The sequence below is a fragment of the Micrasema longulum genome, unplaced genomic scaffold, assembly GCF_059751315.1.
Source record: "Micrasema longulum isolate JH-2025_06_02 unplaced genomic scaffold, ASM5975131v1 h1tg000362l, whole genome shotgun sequence".
In the NCBI taxonomy this organism is placed as follows: Eukaryota; Metazoa; Arthropoda; class Insecta; order Trichoptera; family Brachycentridae; genus Micrasema; species Micrasema longulum.
The window spans coordinates 931,778-952,994 of NW_028277564.1; the positions used below are offsets into that span (position 1 = coordinate 931,778).

Below are 21,217 nucleotides of genomic sequence, written 5' to 3' on the forward strand. Positions count from 1 at the left end.
ATTTTTTTAATACCTCATCTTAATTACACAATTTTGATTCAACAAAATATTTCCCTTTTGTTATCATTAAAAAAATATGTCAAAAAAAACCCATCATCAAAAGGTACATGGTTAATTTAATCTCCTGAACAATTTTTAAAATGTTACAACAGATATTGCCGGCGCAACGGCAAAACGTTTTAAAAAAATCTACATATAAAAATCAAAGCGTACTGTTTTTTTCTTTCATTTAAAAAAAATATATAAATAAAAATGGAGGAGAATGAGTAAAATGATGTGGGTATCCCTTAGTTCTTTTATTTATCATTGGGTACTAAAAAAAAAAAGTAGACAAAAATAATGGATTCATACATTTACGTATTAGGTAAAAACAAACAAAATTTAGTAGTTTCATAAAATCATTTATTGAAAAGAAACTTTATGAAACACTTAAATTTCAAAGAGATTCTCAAAAATAATATTTTTTCTACACTATTGTAATCAACTTATTTGATTAAAATATGGTTTTCCCTTTAAAAAAATAAAACAATTAATATAAAAATAAAATAAAATACAGTGTCATTTTAATAAGATTGTAGATATTGAGTTCATCTCAATTCATATTTAATAAAAAATAATGGTCTACAACAAATTGTTGGTAGTATTTAATTTACCCAGTAAGGGTAAGGTGGTTGCGAGGTCATGTTGTGTACATTTGGTGGGGGTGGTGGGGGGGCTATGTGTGGGCGGGCAGGAGGCATCATGGGAGGGGGACCACTGGAGGGGGGAGGAACCATAGACGGTCCCATGTTATGCACCATAGACTGCATGCTCATCCCCATGTGCTGGTTATTATTTGGCACGTTCATCGGCATACTTTGATTGTTATTTCCCATCATCGATGGCATCCCTTGACCCATGTTTTGATTCATATTAGGTTGAATATTCTGGGCTGGATTTGCCGGAGCACCTTGACCCATATTTGGGCTCATCATATTTTGTCCCAAATTGTGCTGCATGTTACTGGGAACGTTGTGTCCTATGTAAGATGAGGGGCTCTGGCCCATATTAGGCATCATGTGTTGCCCCATATTTTGGGTAATATTTTGTCCTATGTTTTGATTCATGGCTTGCATATGATTGGGCATGATTTGTCCCATATTGGGAGACATGTTTTGTCCAACATTTGGGTGCACGTTTTGAGCTATATTCATGGGAATGTTTTGATTCATTCCTGGGGGCATATTAGGTGGCATAATATAATTATTAGGCGCCATGTGATGCTGTTGGGCTAAATTATTCATCATGTTCTGGGACATGTCATACTGAGAGTTCTGGTGGATATTTTGTCCCATATTCATATTTGGTGGCATACTTTGGGTTACGTTTGGCATGGCTAAAGGATTTTGTCCAAATGCCTGGTTCATGCTGGAATTTCCCATTAGCATATTAGGCGGAGTATTGTTCCCTTGCGGCAGGTTGAACTGCATACTGGGTTGTATTTGCATGGAGTTGTTTTGTGACTGGCCTCCAGGCGGCGGGGGAGGTGGAGGCAGTAGGTGGTAAGGCAAATTCCCTTGGAACATCTGTGTAGCATTTATGTACGGCTGATAATTTTGTTGAAACTGTCGGTTCGCCATATTATCACCGCCCATTGGAGCAGGCTGTCCTTGGAATTGACCAGTACTATTATACTGTACCGCATTACCTTTGTATTCTGTTCTTTGATCTGTCCAAGGAGCTGGTTGTTGCATAATCTGGTTTCCATTTGCAACAGTACCTGATCTGTGTGTTAAAAATAATTATTTTAACTGATAAAGAAACATTAAATATAACACCGGATTGTTTTTTATTTTGGTAAAACTATAATCTTACTTTTCACTAGATGGCTCGGTAGACTTTTCATTTTTACAAGGAGATTTTTCATCGTGGTCCTCTTTTTTCATTTCAAATTCGTCTTTCTCTGATGCGCTTCCCGAATCACCTGCACATTAAGAAATTAGTATCTGGATTTGCATTCACAAAAAATCATAATAACAAGACTCGGTCACTTCAAAGAAAAAAAAAAAAAATTATAAATTTTATAAGTTGACATTTAATAAAACATAGTTTCCATGTAATGCATTGTAAATAGAAAACTATAGGAGGTACGCCATTTATGCAATTATCTCGTTCCACTCATCGATCACAAGCCCATGAAAAGAAGCTAATCAAATAGTATTTCAAATTATTCATGGTTATTTTTCAGCTGACGAAAATTCTCAATTGGAAAATAAGTTAAACATTCTGAAACTAAAATTAAATTTATTGAATATTGTGTCAGTTCAATATGTCAATCATATGTGGAGTGATGTTCCCAAGAATTAGCTTGGTACAATGATCTACTTAGGAATATTAGCTAAACATTTTACAGCAGTTATGTGCAGCGCCGGATCTAAGAGGCGCTAGCGCCCCATCTAAATATATACAGCCAAATTATTCTCCCCTTCCTTGTGAGCAAATGTCCAGTTTTTTGTGCCCACTGAACCTATGGTGGGTTCGACTCTGGTTATGTGCATCCTGAAATAATATATTTTAATAAAAATAACATCTGCAACAGATATACACATGACAATTTGTCGAACGATTTTTTTTAGAAAAAAATTGCATGGGTTGATTCCAATCGCAAATGTCATTTACTTTGTGCAAAACTGGTGATTTGTGCAAGGGACCACTCGCGGAATATTTTCAAAAACCTAAATTTTATAGAAAACGGTTCATTTTATGATAGCAACCAATATAAATGATATTAAAGATCATGGTAATTTCTAATATTTAAGCCTCAGAGTAATAATGCGTGAACATTTAGAGAAGCCCTATCACAATGTTTCATAGAACGCAAGAGATGTTGGTTTGTTGATTAGCAACAAATTGGTGGCCATTCAAATTTGCTTGACAACATAAACATAACGGTTTGATCGGATGCTTTTGTGGCTGTGCTTGGCTTTGTTTGTAATTAACTGAAATATTTACATTATAATAAATAAAAATCGACTATGGTGAATTGCAGTATGTTTGGTTGCAGCAGTAGGAGTGTCAAAGGCGTTAAAGGAGTCAGTTTTCACAGGTAATTGATTTCAAATATTTTCCCATGATTTACATTGATTTTCAGCATTTATTGTCCCGACACGTGTATTATGTTGCTTAAAAACTTTCCTTATATAAATATATTTACTTCAGATACAATTTTTTCTCAATTTAGGAGATAAATTTGTGAATTAAAGTATGTTTACTGTTGATAATGACAGTCGATTACAGGCAATGTGTCAGGGCCGCACTAGGCATTCATATAAAGTTTAAGTTTTTTATCGAGTAGAGGTCGATTCAAATTTTACTCGAAAATAGCAATGTTAACCTTGAAATCGCATCTAAAATGACGTGTCCAAATTTCAGGCCGCTACGACTCGCCGTTTCGGAGATGTGACGGACAAACAAATAAACTCAACACAGGACTTTGGTTCCATGGAGTTGGGATTTATGTCTCAATAAATGTAACAAAAGTATATTGTGAAAAAAGTGAATAAAATGAATAAATAAATAAACACACACATGTATTTTCAGTTTTATAAAATAAATATAGGCGAATTATAGAAAAAGAAATTGAAATAACCCTGCAATAATAAATACACAGGTACATATTTAAAAGTATTTACAATGCAAATTAATATCCGTTTGGCAATTCTAGACCTGAGTACGGCTCATTGTTTTGCTGCGAACTGTAGCTAACTTAATACCCAATAGTCATAGAATGGTTTTCCTACGTTTGGGCTCCTCTTTAGCTTGGCGCATAATTACTCTGAGATTTAAGTAATTTTTAAATTTTGAAATTCATTATTTAACTCACTTAAATTATTCATAATTTCTACAAAACCATTTTAAAAAAAAACTATGTTGTTGCGAACATCGACTGTGGAAAGCGGCCTTTTTAGGACTGTCACCATGCTAGAAATGTAGTTAGCATTAGGGACCTCGGTATCTGTTAGAAATGTGCTGCCCCTCAATAAAGACTAGTATTTTTCAGGTAACCCGTGGGTACGAGGGTAGCCTTTTTCATACCGAGGCATTTAGAATAGTTATTTATTTCGAATTTATATTGTTTCGTACTGCAAGGCCGCTGCTAGATTGACATGGGAGCTGGAGTAGTAGGCGCCTACATACGTGGATGGAATAAGATGGCTGGAGCGGGTGGGTGGCCTCCTCTATCGCTCTCTTTCTCTCCGCGCGGTATACGACGGCCTAGGCCCGCGCGGCGGGGTTGAATGGTGGAGCACATAGCGCTTATTGTTTATAAGGTGAAAAATTAAAATAAACAATTACTTCTCTGACATTTGGCTTATAATTATATGTATTCTCTACTCTCGACCCGGCTTTCTACTCAACTTCACTATGCTTCGCTTGAGACCTTTGCTTCCCTTGAGACCTTCGCTTCACCCTGAAATTGGATTTCAGACTTCTCTCCCTACGAATTCCTGACCACGGCTATTGGATCCTTCGACCCTTCTGAGGACATCTCAGACCTTGACGAGATGTAACTGGGTTGCCTAGCCTCCACTGCCTTGCAACCAGTGGCTGGGGCGGTGAGTCAGTAACTACAGCAGGATGGAAACACGACACAACAATTTTTCTAACTCTATTAAAATCACTAAGACCAACATTCATTCACCTGTTGGGACAAATGTGTAGTGAATTATTTGCTGTAAGACTCCAATCCGTTGTGACAAATGAGTACTGAATATTGTTCTGCAAGAGTCCAATCTGTTGTGGAAATTTTTTAGTAAATAATTCTTTGCTGCAAAACTCTGGCAAATGTGTAGTGAATTCTTTGTTGCAAAATTTAAACCTGTTGTGGCAAATGTGTAATAAATACTCTGCTGCAAGACTCCAATCTGTGGAAAATGTGTAGTAAATAATTGTTTTCTGCAAAACTTCCACGTGTTGTGCTAAATGTGTAGACAGTTCTTTGCTGCAAGACTCCAATCTGTTGTAAAAAAATGTGTAATGAATCCTCTGCTAAAAAATCTCTACCTATTGTAGCAAATGTGTAGACTCCAATCTGTTGTGGAAAATATGTACTGAATAATTTTCTGCTGCAAAACTCCCACCTGCTATGGAAAATGTGTAATGAATTCTTTGTTGCAAAATTTAAAGCTATTGTTGCAAATGTCTAATAAATACTTTGTTGCAAGACTCCAATCTGTTGTGAAAAATGTGTAATGAATTCTCCGCTGCAAAACCTCCACCTATTGTGGCAAATGTATAATAATTCTCTGTTGCAAAACTCCAATCAACTGTTGTAACAAGCACAAATACTCAGTGGCAAAACTCCAATTGTCTGTTGTAACAAACGTAAATTCTCTGCTACAAGACATCAATCGTCTGCTGTGACAAACGTGAAATGAATACTCCCCTGTAAGACTCCAATCATCTGTTGTGACAAATGTGCACTGAATGCTCGTGTAATAAGTAGTTGAAACAAGGATTATTATTATCATTAAATATTTACTGTGAGAGGTGTAGGTAGGTTGATTGACAACAACATATGTACAGTATCTGCATACCCACATACCCTGGCAAGCTCATTCCGCGATAATCTCTCGTAGAGTCAACAGCTAAAATTATTAATAGTCCTTCTCAGCAATAAACAAGTACACCAAATCTGGGGTTTTATCTTCTAAGCTACAATCAGAAAAGTACCCTACATTACATTAAATACTAAATATAGTACAGTAGACTCTCAATTTACCAGAAATTGTTATGTTTAGATAAATAAACCTTTTTTACGTTGCCGACATTGAGATTTCACATTTCCTCTTTCTCAAAACAATAATTGACCCTTGGTAAATTTAGAGTCCACTATACTTAATTTGGGATAGCATTTTGTGACCGAGTCTTGTATTTCATGGTTTGATTACATTTAACATTTTATGATATTATTTTCTGCTTTCTCCAGTGTGTTTCTGAAAAATACTATTTTTATTTGCAAAAATCGTGTAAGGAAAGGTCGAGGTAGTAGGAATAAGCATACTACAATATTCATATTTTCCTTATTATTTGGGAAAAATATTATGCCTTTCTTCTTACCCCATTTACTGGAACTGTTCTTATCACCCTTAGTAGAATCTGATGGCTTGAACGATTTGCTGCCTGAAGATTTACCCGAATTCTGAGATCTGAGAAATGTTTAAACATTTTATATGTTAAGAACTTATATTTACAATAATTCTCTAACTAGATTCAATATTGCTGGAAATTTAGGAAAACTTTAGTTCATTCATATAATACAGCTTGCCCACCACATACCGCACATCGCATCTGAGGACTTGAGTCTCTCTGGCGGTGCCAGCATCCAAGAAAAAATTGCTCATTGCTAAACGAGAAAAGCCGCCTGAAGCAGCTTTCTGTAATCTAGTAGCCTTGGTATCTTCGTGTAGAATAAAGGTAATCCAGAAGTACAAATATGTATTTCATTGGATCAAGGAAAAGAGGGAAGTGAATTTTTCACTGACTGGTATTAAATTGATTAGATTAATCAATTCGCCAAAATGATTACAAAACCTTTTAAAAGCCTTGAAATTCTTTTTGGCAGCCACCAGGTCTGTATATCTGACAGGACCTATAAAAGAACATCCATCAAGACACATATTGCAAATACAAAAACAATATTTCAGCACAAAATATCATCAGATCAATCCCAAAGTCACAAATTGCTTTTCATTTGAGATATTTTACCGAAGTTAGTTTTACACGAGCAAAACAATATGAATATAAACGAATATGAAATTATGTAATAATACCAGATATTAGACTATAATGCAAAGCTAGTTTAGTATGGTTTAAGTAAATTTGTAATACAAGTTTTGAATATTAAAACCTCCACGTGTATTTTTTTTGTATTTTGATATTATCTGATGATATGTCAATACTGTGAAGCTGTTAATTTATTTTATTATTAGTCTATTGTTTAACAATCGCTGAAAAGACATCCATACAGACCATTCTGAATTCATTTTCGGATTCTCAAGATTAATGTTTTCATTCTGATGTCAACGCTTTCTCTGACTGATTAAATCAGGAAAGGCTTGGCATGTCTGCTTCCGCATGGAGTTCCTATTTATTAGTCGATTATACTTTGCGCAAGTCTATAAATACATACCATGTGACATATGTAGAGCAGCAATGGTCCTTTGGCTACAGGAAAACTTCGCCAGCCAAAGTTTTAATGTTAGTACAAAGAAAATCCAGGTTAAGTGCAACAATCTCCATCTTAGAATAGGCTGAGCCATGTTAGACGGAGACTAACCTAACCAGAGAACACTCCATATTCATGTTAAAATGCTCTAGTGTTATATAGATTTCCTGTCAATAAATATGTATATATATATGCAATAAATATATAAATAAACAATAAAAAATTGTGTATTATATTATGCAATACAATGTGCAATTATTAGTCTTGTTCCAACTGCGACCATTTCTCTTGCAATCCACTGAGGAATTGGATCAATTTTGAATATGATAGCAGTCTGGAACTTTATGTGTATTCAGCCAAAAATCAAATACCGATTGACCTCCAGTTATTTTCTGGTTCTCCTTTGTAGATGTGATATTTTGTCACCTTGAACACTTGATCCCTGAGTTTTGAGATCAAATCTTTGGTCCATTGAATATAAGGGTCAACATTTGAGTCCAAGTAAGCGGGTAGAAGTCTCCTATAACTGGTGAAATAAGGCGCAGTGGTGGACTTAGCTAAAAAATATGCCTAAGATATCTCAGAGAAACCCTAACCCTTGCCGCATTTTCTTCATATTTGTAGACTCCTGCAATCTCAAAGCTGTACTCGGCAGAACTGCCCTCATGCCTGCCCGTCCCTACGGGGATTGACATAAGAAAATATAAAATTATGCCGCAGAATTAGATCCATTTACATTTACGCAGTAATTTATTTGTCTCAAGGTTGTAATTTTTTTCTTTTGTCCTACCTTTAATTTTTATTTGTTGTACTTTATTTTAATCGTACCTCTACACAATTTTTTTTATTGTAGCTAAATCCCATTTGTCTAAGCTTGCATTTATTTATCAAAACAATATTTTTCACTAATAATAAAGCAGATAGATTGTTTCCATATTTGATAGGCCTGGAACCTATCTACATACGATGTTATTAAAGGTTTTACCGCAGAGGAATAATTTACATTTCTTATAAGTGGAATTATAGAGTAGGCACTGACAGACAAAAATTTCGCCTTCAGTTTTCAATAAACTATAAGAAAGACCCAGACGGTTCGTAGCAATGCCGTTTTTTTTCCAGTGCTGCGTCTTGGTAAATATATTAAAAATTTATAAGTATGTCTTTTTTTCATAATTCTAATTTTCTCGTAGAAATACATTAATTAAAAAAATAAATAATCTGCAACTTATTTTGCTGAGGGGAAAGTTTTATTTAACAAAAACTTTTTCTTATAATTCGGTCAGAGCCTCAAGCAATTACTATTGAGTGGGAATTACCAGGGTTAATTATACGGGCAATATTCAAAGGCGATTTGTAAAATATTTTATTATTTGAATTAATTGTACGTTTGCAGAAATAAAGCCTTAAAATCGTTGCCTACTTTATTATATTTATATGAATTTATATTTATTATATTATATTATATTTATTTTATTACACGTTTTGTAAGAATGGAATAAAATAAAAATTTCAGCTGTGAATTGTGGTTAGTGCATTTGATTACTTACTGATTTTACTATTTGCAAAATGGTCCAATATTTTTGTGTGCCAAATCAGACAAACAAAATGGGATACAAAATCACCTAGAACTTACATTTGAAAGAATATTAATTTATTATAATGTAAGCAAGATTCAATTAACTAGGTAATCATATGGCAGAAGGGACCATCTGTCATTTTCAAAAATGTTCAGGACAGCTGAAGTAGGACTGATTCAATCTAGAAATTAAAATATTTTAGTAATGTGTCCAGTTAAAAACTAAAAAAAAGGAAGTAAGTAAACAAAAACTGGACAAAACATTGCAGATTGAATCAAAATTTTATTTCAGTTCTCCTGAAAATTAAAAAAAATGACAGATAATTCCGCCATCAGTCTACCGAACTGTCTTTTTTACTTCCTGGCTCTCTTTTTTAACAATTTACTTAAAAAAAAATTATATTTATATTGTAAGAATATGTATATGTATAATTAGGTGAGAAGGTTTTCGCGGTCACTGTTATCAATATGTTTCTTTATTGGGTGAAACCGTGTGTGTTGGATTCGTTCTGACGTTTCGGCTACCATTGCAGGAGCCATCCATCAGGAGCAGTTTACCCTGATGATGGCTCCTGCAATGGTAGTCGAAACGTCGGAACAAATCCAACACACACGGTTACACCCTAAAAAGAAACATATTGATGTACATGTATGTTTTGTTATTTACTAACGACATTCTTTTTAAAAATATTATAAACTGTATAAATGTGCAAGTTTTGCGCCTCGATCCCTGGCTCATTTTTAACAACTGTAAAACACATTTTTCTTTAATTTGTATTTTATTAAATATTAAAAAAAAAATTGTTTCTTAATTTGAATAAAAGTGTTTTATATATTATGATTGTGATTATTTAGGGTGGCAATGAATGATTGAGTACAGTTTATGGCTCTCTCTCTCTCTTTACTATGAAGAATATCTAAAGGCACATTAGAAAAAATGTGTTGCCTATGGGTAGTAAAAATCTAAAATACTGGATTTAAATAAAAGTTTCCAGAAGTCAGCCGGTTCTTCCATTAGACAATTATTTTTAATTGGGAATTACTGGGATTTTTCAAATATACTCCATACTCGAATATAATTTTAGAAATCTTTTTAAATCTGAAATAAAACTGTGTGTTTTTTTAATGATAAATCAAGTTAGCGAGTATATACAAATGTGTATACATTTTTTTACTGAGTAACACCACACTACGCCAATGCTTTTGCTACAAGCCGTCCGGGTCTTAACTATGAGAAATATACTCTTAATCGACTATTGTATATATGTAATTGCAATGATTTTTAAACATTTATATTACAATGGAGAAAAAAAAATGTGTATGTAATGAAAAAGTGGCACGTTTTAACTAGCAAGTGTAAAAAATAATGACTGCCAACATAGTGAAATTATTGTGTGTTGTATAATGCTAGATTTTTAAAAGTGCAGATTTTAGCTTACATAGGACTTAATATAATTTATTTTTTTTGGATTGGTATTTTTTCAGCAGGGCAATAATCTAAGAATATCTTCTTACTTTTGATATTCCAAATAAAGGATTTGTAAGAGAATCGGAAATAAAATAAATTGTTGTCAATTTTTTTACACAACATGAAATAAATATCAAGTGAGGTGTAAATATCTAACCACTTATATAATAATACATGGGAGTCTTTGAAAGTGCTGAAAAATAAGGTTTATTAAGTAATGCAGTAAGTTTATTAAATTAAGTCATCGTAGTCCCAGGAGAAAAAATATTTACATCATTAGTAGCATTATGTAAAAATTATCTTACCCAGCAGCTCCTGATTTATAGTCGTCTTGATCAAATCTTTTCTTGTGACTAGACTTTCCGACATCTGGCGATGATTTTTTACTATCAGATCTGTTTCCCCAAGCCCCCTGAAGAAATGAGCATGCATAATATAATTTTTTTCAAATTTATCATGTTATATACATAATAAACATCACACAGCACTAATTTATTTATGTGGAAGTGAATGGATTTACCTCTTGTTCAAATTTTCTCTTTTGTCCTCCTTCAGGAGACCTTTCGTTTCGCATATGATCTGACTCATTTCTATTGCGATTTGATTGCTGTTAAAATATAAAACAGAATTAAATGACACATTAATGCAGCTCTAAAAATAAGCAAATCTATTTGCTGATTAATAAAAGATAATTCTCACCACAAGTTGACTGGGTTTAGATTCCCCTTGTCCATATTGCTGTGCAAATGTGTTACGTTGTCCACTTTGATTTCCGGAAACCTGGTTAGATCTTGACATATTTTCCTGTTGACCTTGATCACCATCGAAACCCCTGTATTGCTGATTCTCATCTGGCTGAGGCTTTATATCTTCTTCTAACGGTTGGAAACGGGACTGTCTACCTTCGTTCCTTTGCATATCGTTAACTTTACGTTCGTACTCAAACTCTCTGATGCTTTCTTTCCTCTGCCATACAGGATCTGTTTGTTGGTTCGGTCTGTCTTGGTCGGATCTACTCCAAGGGTGTTGATATTGTCTACTGTTTCGAGGTCCTCTTCTGCTCCTTCCTCCCTGGTTAGAGCTCCTGCTCCTCTGATTGTCATGTCTCCTAGGCTCTTGCCTGGATGGTTCATTCTGAGTTGATCCAAATGGTTGGTTGAAATTTCTTTGGTTTTGTGAATGCTGATTAATTTGATGCTGTTGACCATCCTGAGAGAAAACTTGCATATTCACTTGTTGCTGATTCTGAGAATTCATTTGCTGTTGGTTACTGTCAGAAGAAAACTGATTGGGAGGCATTTGCCTCATTTGTTGTTGATTATTTATGATTTGATTGTTATCTTGATTAGATTGCTGGCTCATATTCAAAAAATTTTGTTGATTTTGGTCAACGCCTTGCTGATTTTGGTATTGGTTATTGGACACTTGATTAGATGGCGGAGCATCTGAAAATTGGTTGGGCGGACGGTTTGTACGTATTTGTCCAAAGTTAGCATGGGACAAACGATTGTCTGAATTGTTTGTGGGTGGATTTATTTGAATTTGATTCTGAGAAAGTTGCATCTGCATATTTGATTGCCCGCGCTGGTTGTCTTGCTTCCCTTGTTCAAACATTCCCATTTGTCTGGATCCGGGTTTTCCGTCTTGGTCAGATTGCTGATTACCTTGTCTTATCTGAATTTGATCTTGTTCGCCATCCGAAGATGTATTCAGATTGTTTCCCGTATTACCCTGATACGGAGAATTAATAATGCTGCTGGTTTGATTAGAGTAATTGTTAAAATTTTCATTTTGAGTATCTTGATTTTGAATTATCTGTTGAGACTGATTGCTATCATCCCGATTGATTTGGTTTTGGATCTGACCGATGACATGATACTTTTGGTGGTTTCGAAAGTTTTGGGACATTTGATCATTTGAATTAATGATTTGTGAATTAGGGTCGATTTGGATTTGGGTGATGATCATTTGTGGAGGTGGCTGGGAATGAGGGTTAATAGAGATATTTCCTTCATTTTGTCGACTGTTCATGATTTGGCTTTCTCCTATCTGGGCCTGTGTCTGTACAGGCGGTGCCTGATGGTACACTAGGCCGCCCTGGACTAGAGAGAAGGTCCCCAGGGAGGAAGAGGCCACCATGTCAGGTGGTAGATACAGGGGCTGTGGAGGGGGGTGCCCCACTACCAGAACGGGGGGTGCATTTGGGCCCGTGGGAGGAGGGGCTGACAATTGCACTAGTTGTGGTGGTGGCACCTTAAAATGAGAAATAAAAAAAAAGGCGATGAAATACACCTATTACAAAAACAATAATACATGGCATTAAGTCCTAATTCAAGACGGAGTAATTTTATGACTATCAAAACTTTTTCAAAGTGTGAAATTTTTTAAAACACAATTCTGGGTGCAGACCAGGTTTCCGTGGAGAACTTTTGCCAAACCACACTGTTTCTTTTCTCCTTCCTTTTTTTTCAGTCACTGCATACTGCACAGTCCTTAGATCCACTTTTCTCTCTTGGCTAAGAAGTATTACTTTACATCTTATTTGGTAGTCAAAAAAGATAACACGACAGGCCGGGGTTAATCTACTCAAGAATGATGAGTTTATATTTTAAAATATCTGTATTTGTAATCAATAAAACAGATTAAAAAATATAAAACAATTGCACTTGTTTTGGTAGTATTACCAGGGGACCAGCATGTTGCGGGATGTGAACCCCGGGCGGAGGGATGTTGACATGCGTACAGGGGCGAGGGGGAGGCTGCAGGACGACCTGCTGTAGCTGGAACTGCTGTCCTGATACTCCCATCTGATGTCCTGCAGACTGCTGAAAATTTGTTCAATTACCATTAGTCATTTAAGGATCAGTGTATGTTGAATTTTATGATTCAAATAGTCCAGTGAAATAAAATAATTTTTTGGAGAAAAAATCTTTAAATAAATTCCATCTATCGATCATTGTTGGGAATCGAACCCAGGCACCCCAATGCAATGACCATTAGGCTATAAAATGGACATCAAATGTTTAGAGGACTTATTTTCAAAGTGAACAGAAGTTTATAACTGTAAAGTGCGTTTAAAGGTTTAATAACCCTATGTTAATGGGTTAGTGCCAATTGGTATACAAGTAAACGTACAAATGTCGTTGTGTTAGTAGGCACATCAGAATATTTTATTTGAAAATGTTTTATCACTTATGCATTAACATAGGGTTATTAACTATTTGAATAAGTAATAAGCTTAAAACTAGTTATTAGTGTTTGTAAATAGGTACTCCTTACATTATTTTGAGTGTTTATTAGCCAAGGATGTTCTACAGAGAATTGAGGGGGGGCGGTCATGTGCTGTTGCGGGGGCGGAGGCATGGACATCTGTGGAGGACTGCTCATTATTTGCTGCAATCAAAACATTTGATTTATGTATGTATCATACAAAATATTAATGATTTTGCTTTGGGGTAAATGCATTTAGAAGGACGATAGGAATTCGCTGCAAAATAAGCGACCAGACAGAAACCAACTGTCTTTTTTATTTCTGTGTAATTTTTGGTGCAAAAATAAATAACAACAATAACAAATAAAATAACGCTAACAACTAAAATAAGCAGAAAAAAAATAGTTGTGATAGGTTTGAGGAGAAAAAAACAGCTATTTAAAACAGTTATTATCCTGAAACGGCTGTAACAGTTTCCCATAAATAAATCAAACTTTTTAACAAAAAAAATAAAAATGCAATGAACACAGTCTAGTGACACAACCAGGGATGAGGAATTTGCCCCAACTCTCTAGAAAATCTATGTTGAGTAGTGATATTATCAAACAATATTGATTAATCCTTTAAAGGACACCTAGAAGAACAAAGTGGTGCGTAAATATACCACCAGAATAGGGAAATATCACATACATATTACGAATACTAATAAAAATTTGTAAAACAGATTTAGAAAAATTAATTGTATTTTCAAAATCAATTATTGAGTATTGTGGAGAAATGCTTTCATACATAACTTTTAAAAGCAAATTGTAATAAAAACTAGTCTACAAAAAAGCGACAGTGTGATGTCAGGATTTATGACGATGTTCTATTCAAATTTAAGCGGCCAAAAAGTAAAAAATTTAACCGAATTGTGACATATTAGGAGTGTGGCCAATGCAATGGACCGTTTTCGAGGGAATTTAAAATTATAAATTTAAAAATATTTTTTTTACTCTACAGTATTTCACAGATTCAAGTGTCAAACCATCCTATCCTTCGAAATCCAGGGGCCCTAATATTGATTTCCGCAGTCCCTGATGTCACTTCCTTACCGGCAGCAAGTCAAGAAAAAACAGTACTTCTTGTAAAATCGTGACGAACAAGACATGAAAAATCGCATCTTCAAAATCGATCTAAGATAACATACCCGGACAATAATGTTAAGTGCTTATAAAATCGATAGAGTTCTATCCTGGAACTAGTGCCAAAGGAAGAAAAACGTAAGTCCTCACCTCTTTCATTAAATTTCTGGATTGACACTTTTGGGAAAAGGGAGCCCTTGTTTACAGTCTAAGGCATCGAAGAAATAACAAACAGTCTCCTTAACGGTATAGAACAAAAACCAAAAAACAAACCAAAACCCTCTATTAGTTCAAAATAAGTCGACAATGATCTTCTTGTGTCCAGGCGGATGAAGAATACAGTTTTGTGTGTGAAATAGAACCAGAATCCTGCAAGAGTGCTTTCAACTCGAATCCTAAAAATCCTGAAAAGTAAATCGAGTGGAAGTAAGTCCAACTTGTGTAGTGATTGGCTCATTCGCCTACCATTGGTGGACATGAAATATTGATTTTAAAGGTTGTTAAACTGCAATATTTCATTGTTCCTGGATTGGTACCTGAAACATAGGCACCATACCTTCATGTAACAGATGGTCAAAGTACGTTGCATTTTATTTACAAATGCAGTGACCTATGCACCATTAAGTGCAGAAAGGGGAACGCTGATGATGCAGTCTGGAAAAACTGCTAAAAAAACATTTATTGCATATTACTCTTTGTTTTAACATGCTTCAACTGTTCAACAGGTCTCTTTCCTAATGGACTTTAAATAGTTACAATTGATTCAGCAGTACCTGCTGTGGGAAGTCAGTTTGTTGCAACTCCTGCACCAAGGTTTCCACCAGGTTCACAGCAAGCTGCCGCGCTGTGGCCAGACCTTCCGGCCGAGGGTGCTCTAGGTAGAGATGGAGAGGGTCGGGACCCTCCCTCCCCAGGGCGGCCTCAATGAACTGAGAACCACGTCCCCGAAGTGTCACCGCGGCTCCCGTCTCGCTGCGAATATAGTGAAGATTGGAACCATTCTGGAAAAAAATTTTTGGAAAGAAATGTAGGTAAGTGTAAATGTAAATAAGTAGGTGCCGGCCAAGTCGAGAGACCTGCAAAGTTGGCAGCCCTGATGATCAAGTGACATAGGCAAGTCTATATAAAGCCTACACACTGGTCACTTGGCCTCATCTTTCGTTCACATCTCGTCACAACTACCCAAACCTACGAACCTCGTTGTGTCGATTTTATTGCATCCGTGAAAATAAATTTTATAAAAATGTAAATTCCGTATAATTGTCATAAAGTAATAGTTAAATTATACCCTTTTAAATTGGTGGCCTTCGTGGTGTAGTGGTCAAAACGCTTGACTCACAAACGGAAGGTTCTGGGTTCGATTCCCGATGAGAACACAAAAATTCAAAGTGATTTTTCTTAAGCCTGGGTGTTCTGATCTGTAATTCATCACTGTAATTGGGCCTTCTGAGTCTGTGCTATCGCAAGTTAACACTGAAATTAACATGGCCGCGCTTTACTTCGAACGTAAATTAAAATCCGTATTCTGTTAACGAGCTCGTGATAAATTATCACAAACCTAGAATCAGGCCCTAGGCCTGTTGTGGTACAATTTTTTTTTATTAATTATGTAGTTAATTTATAAACAGTGTATTCTACTCATGTAAGTAGTATTTTCTTCATCATTGATGGTTTATTAAGCGACCTTCTGAGATACATGGTAGGATTTGCGCGAGATGCCGATGTAAGACTTTAATTGACGTCTTACATTGCATTTAGTCTGTAGTACAGACTAAAAGCATCTACAAGAGAGTACATACACACATAGGCCTACCTACGAAACGAAAGCGCTACGAAACAGTCGATTGCCACAACTGGTAATTTAACCACTGGCAACCCTCATCCCCACAATTACTTCGGCAATTTTAGAAATTTTATTTTATTTATTTCGAATACAAACAGATGTACAGGTTAAATTAATATTTTTTTAAATTTATATAAAATGTATACATAGGCAAGGCCTGCAATCCAATTATATGTATTCACTAAATAATACTGTAATAAAGCGACGACGGCTTAAAGTTTAAACTAAATATATAATAAATATACGATAGTGGGAAGGAAAAGAAGGAAATTGATAAGGAGTGGTAAAGGATGATTGAAGGAAAGTAAGAGTGGAAAATTGCATTTGATTTCATGATTAAATGAATTATGAATAAACGTCTATTCTCTGTTATTCTGAATCAAGCCTATTAGTTCTCTTCTGTACATATTGTATGGAAAAATTAAAAAATAAAATAAAAAATGTAATTGCACAATCACAATCTGTTTTTATGACATATTTTTCATGTTATTAATTTAACACATTCATGTTAACTTATAATATATTTAATTTTTACGCTTTATGCCTATGTGAGATTAAATTGAATTTTTTGTTTATTATCTTTTTCCATTAATAAAATATTTATTTTTGCGGAGAAGCCATTATTTTAGCTAAAAAAAGTATGTTTCAGCAGTTTAATTTATAACTAAATACAATGACTACTAACAATGTAAATGTAATACTGATGTCCTAATTAAAAATCACATAAAAAGTAAAACATCAATAAAAACTATGCATATAATTTATTTTATAGAGAAACAAACAGCAAATAAAAAAATAAAGAGAGACAAGGAAAAAATAAGAGATTCAATCAGGAGTTTATTTCTAAATGAAAATAATTTTTGTTTAATTTGTGTTTCTGTTTTATTTTTCTTATTATTGAATAGTCGTGTCTTTTTAAAATATATTTTCTCGCTTTCTATAGTTAAGTTAGCAGTATTTAGTATTAGATAAATAGTGTAACTATATACTTCTCTTCAAAAGGATCTGACAAGCCATATAAATTGTCTTAGGTTTGTAACTAATAATACATATGTAGTGTGTTATGTTTACTTTTATTGGATGAAATTAGTTTGTTTTAAATAAAAAGATAACGTATATTGCTACAATATTTATCTTATCAATTACTTGTGCATATAACATGGATTATGTTTTTAGGTAGGTTTAATAAAATATGAGGGCGCTAGTATCAGAACTTAATCTAGCATTTGGAATATTTTGGTGACAAACTATAAAATAAGCTACTATGTATATACTTTTTAATGAGGTGGTATATTAGATTGACTTTTTCTATGTTTAGGCATTTCTTATTTAAACATTTGATGTTTAAGCATTTTTTTATTTAAACATCCGTGTTAATAATATTTTAATAAAGGTAGGTTTATTTACCGGTCCAATAATTTTCCCTCTCAAATCAAAGGATGCTGGTACTCCATCCAAGCCTATGTAGAGTTTCTCCACTTGAGTGACATTGGTTGACACACCCATCAGAGCCGGGGGTTTGAGAGATGGTTGTGTGGTGGGCATAGTGGTCCTCGTGTTACCCTGTGTAGGGGGGTTTGTTGCTTGGCGAATCGGATTACCGATATCATTACGGATTATCTCGTGGATCTTCTGAATAGCCACTAAAAGTAACAATAATTAACAATGTTTTGAGTGTGTTTTTTAGCCCCTAGAGATTTGTCAAAATTGATAGATATTTCGTAACATATGTGGAGAGCTTTTTATTATTATTTGATTTGTTTGACTAATATTTACAATTATTTTAATTAGTATATACTAATTTGTAAATCTACATTATTATAATAAACATCTTTTTTAAAAATTAAGTTTTCTTTTACTCTTCATACTTCAGGCATCTCATCATCTTTTGAGAAAGAATATGGAAATCTGGATTTCCAGGAGGGCTGAAGTTCCTCATTGGAGTCAAAATAATATGTAGTTTTTTTGCAAGGTAAAACAGAAAATAATAGATAAAAAATACTAAACGCCCTACTTTAAGAATGTTATTTGTTCAATAATGAGGAAGTTTAGCCCTTTGGTAAATTGGATATAAAAAATATATTCTTATGCGTGGAAAAATTAGAGCATAAAATTGTACAAGTTTCTTGAAAATGTATGAAAAAAAAAAGATTTTAATAAAAATTAACTACTTTGAATGACATCACTAGTTTTTCCGAAACAACCAATGATAAGAGAATTGTGATAGATTTCTGGTTGTGATAGAACTCACCAAGAAGAAGACCAATATAACTTGAGATGTCACACGTGGATTAATTTCAAAAATATAAAACTTGAAAAAATCATAGCGCAAATAATACGATACATAAAATTATTATTTTTAATTTTTGGCTTACTTTAATGGTGGTTATTTAGTTAATTGGCAATTTTTTTTTTTTAATAAACAACTGAACTTCTTTATTGTAGTATAAAAATAGCATAAAAAACAGCCATTAACTAATAACTGCAATTTTCAAAATAGCTGACTGTATCAATGATATAAAAATATGCATATATACATCGGTAGCCAGATGGCAGAAGGGACCATCTGTAATTTTCAAAAAATGTTCAGGAGAGCTGAAATAAGACTTTAATCCATAAACTAAAATATTTTAGTGTTACATGAAATAAAGATTAAAACTCTTGAAAACTAGCAAACTGAAAAATTACAGACGGTTCTGCCACCTGACTACCGATATACTGTACAAGATCCATCAAATACAACCACTGATAATATTCACACTCCCTTAAATAAAGATATGTCAGATATTTCTTCTCTAGCATAAGATAGTATTTTATTTTGTGAGATGCTTAAATAAAATACTATTCACTTACACTCAATGCTTTGCTTGGTTGGGCCTTGTATAAAAAGATACAAAGGGCGGTCAAGTGGATTCTTCTGGTGGTCATTTTTTGAAATAAACCTTCCACGAGTGGTAATTGCCGCACCAGAATGGTGGTTTATTTTATCTTGAACAAATCCCTGCAAAAATAAGCATAAAATTACTTTTTTTTCTGCACTCCCTCTGTTTCCATGTACATTTATATTAATTTAAAATAACATTTCACAACCAATAATTCATTAGATACAGGTAGTAGGTATGTGTAAAAGTTAAGTAGAAGATAAATTTAAAAAGTCTTTAACAGACCTGATAAAACTATAGCATTTATAGTGTAATAAGTCAATGTCACTAAAACTTATATTTTGGCACAACGTGGAGATTCTTTACCAGAAAGGGTCAGTGTTTAGAACAGGAATTAAAAATCTACTTAAATTGTAACTAAATCAGCTTCATTCTTAAATGTTTGGTCTTATTTACACAATTGCACAATGTATTTTACAGGTGGTGTACATTTACTATGCTTAAAGTTTCTCTAGATATTTACATAATTAAAAAGTGGGCAAAATTCATTGCCCAGACGACATTGTGACTACTAGTGCGGTGATTTAGAGTTAGTCCTCTGGAATTTACTGAATTTAATGGGGAATTAAGTGATAACACTATATGGGTCAGATTTTAAATGTTATTTAAGAAATCAGAGGAATATTATAAAAACACGACATTTAAAATTTAACTGGCATCTTATCTAGCAAAGATTTTTTAAAGGAATAACCCGCTAAGCCTCTATTTAGAGGCTTGTGAGCAGGTGGGAGATATGGAAGGAGGTAGTGAAAAATACACCATAACACCCAGACCGGTTGAGAAAAAAATCCCTCTTGGATTTTTTCTTGCAACTGGTGGGAATCGAACCAGCGTCGCCAGATTCACAGTTAGCCGTCTAACCAACTAAGACACGGCACCTGTCATGATATCCTATATTTTTTGTGGCTGGGCATATAATTATTATTATAATAGTTTACATTTACATACCTTAGTAAGGAGATTTCTTGCTCCAACCGGTGCATCATTAATTTCGAATTCAGACGTAAAGTAATCTGAATTTTTTACGTTATTATTAAATGACTGAGTTTCATGGCTAAAATTTTTATTGAATCTATTAAAAACATTTGTCATTTTCTTTCAACGCTACGAAGAAAAAACAGCAACTGTCAGTGCTCAAATGCAAAGATTTTGTAGACAATGGTGTTTGGCGATAAGCGACAAGCCAGAGATAATGTAGAAATATTATGCGACAAGACACTAGGCACATTGTCACACATTCTGGCCATTGATTTTCGTATTTATTTTAGAATGACGTAAAGTAAACAAAACGTACACTAACCACTCACCAATAATACGAAATTTTGGAAAAAAACATCGAAATAAAAAAAGTTTAGCAATTTTCAACGTTTAATTGTTTTCATTGAATTTCGGTGAATGATAAACAAGAGATATATTCTAAAACCATGTTTAAAAAAAACAGATCCAGATCAGCATGCGCGTTCTAAAAATTGAACCTATTATTTATTTTTAATATATACACGGCCTAAGCCAATAACAACAGTTTTATGAAGAAACATACGTACAAGAAACTGAACAAAAAGAACATAAAACTATGTAGCAAAGACTAACAAGAGCAATAAATAGTAGTATAGAATATATTCGTAAACACGATCAACATGTAAAACTTCCACACTGTTTAATATAGTGGCGAAGAGATTTACGAAAAGCCGGAAGATCTAACCCAAAAATTTTCCAAGTGGTGTGACAAATGGACTAATCTACAAAAGTATATTCTTAACATTAAGGCATAAAAACAAAAGTTGCTCTTAGAAGATTTGACATACTGAAAATAACATGATTTATTTTAATAAGGAGACATACATAT

General features: G+C 33.9%; 1 protein-coding gene across 2 annotated transcripts; it reads right to left on the minus strand.

Moving 5' to 3' along the window:
• Positions 1-380: 380 nt before the first annotated feature.
• Positions 381-20,575, minus strand: LOC148282212 (uncharacterized). 2 transcript variants are annotated; one of them, XM_088225465.1, is made up of 12 exons: positions 20,320-20,575; positions 19,283-19,430; positions 17,837-18,072; positions 15,360-15,587; positions 13,531-13,644; positions 12,936-13,076; positions 10,951-12,504; positions 10,772-10,858; positions 10,557-10,663; positions 6,100-6,188; positions 1,855-1,963; positions 381-1,764 (listed from the first exon to the last, which is right to left on the minus strand). In XM_088225465.1, exons 1-12 carry the CDS (start codon positions 20,461-20,463, stop codon positions 645-647), a joined length of 4,077 nt encoding a protein of 1,358 aa, XP_088081591.1. In that variant the 5' UTR covers positions 20,464-20,575; the 3' UTR covers positions 381-644. The 2 variants fall into 2 exon arrangements, with proteins under 2 accessions (XP_088081591.1, XP_088081592.1); XM_088225466.1 differs by lacking the exons at positions 381-1,764; positions 6,100-6,188 and having other exon boundaries at positions 1,938-1,963.
• Positions 20,576-21,217: the final 642 nt, after the last annotated feature.

What these genes read in the sequence shown, in the direction of transcription:
- LOC148282212 (XM_088225465.1), bottom strand. Translation starts at nt 20,463, where the DNA reads ATGACAAATGTTTTTAATAGATTCAATAAAAATTTTAGCCATGAAACT. An exon ending in TAATAAACACTCAAAATAAT is followed by an intron (nt 13,077 to 13,530) that starts GTAAGGAGTACC and finishes ACAAATTTTCAG; the next exon opens with CAGTCTGCAGGACATCAGAT. An exon ending in TATAAATCAGGAGCTGCTGG is followed by an intron (nt 6,189 to 10,556) that starts GTAAGATAATTT and finishes AACATTTCTCAG; the next exon opens with ATCTCAGAATTCGGGTAAAT.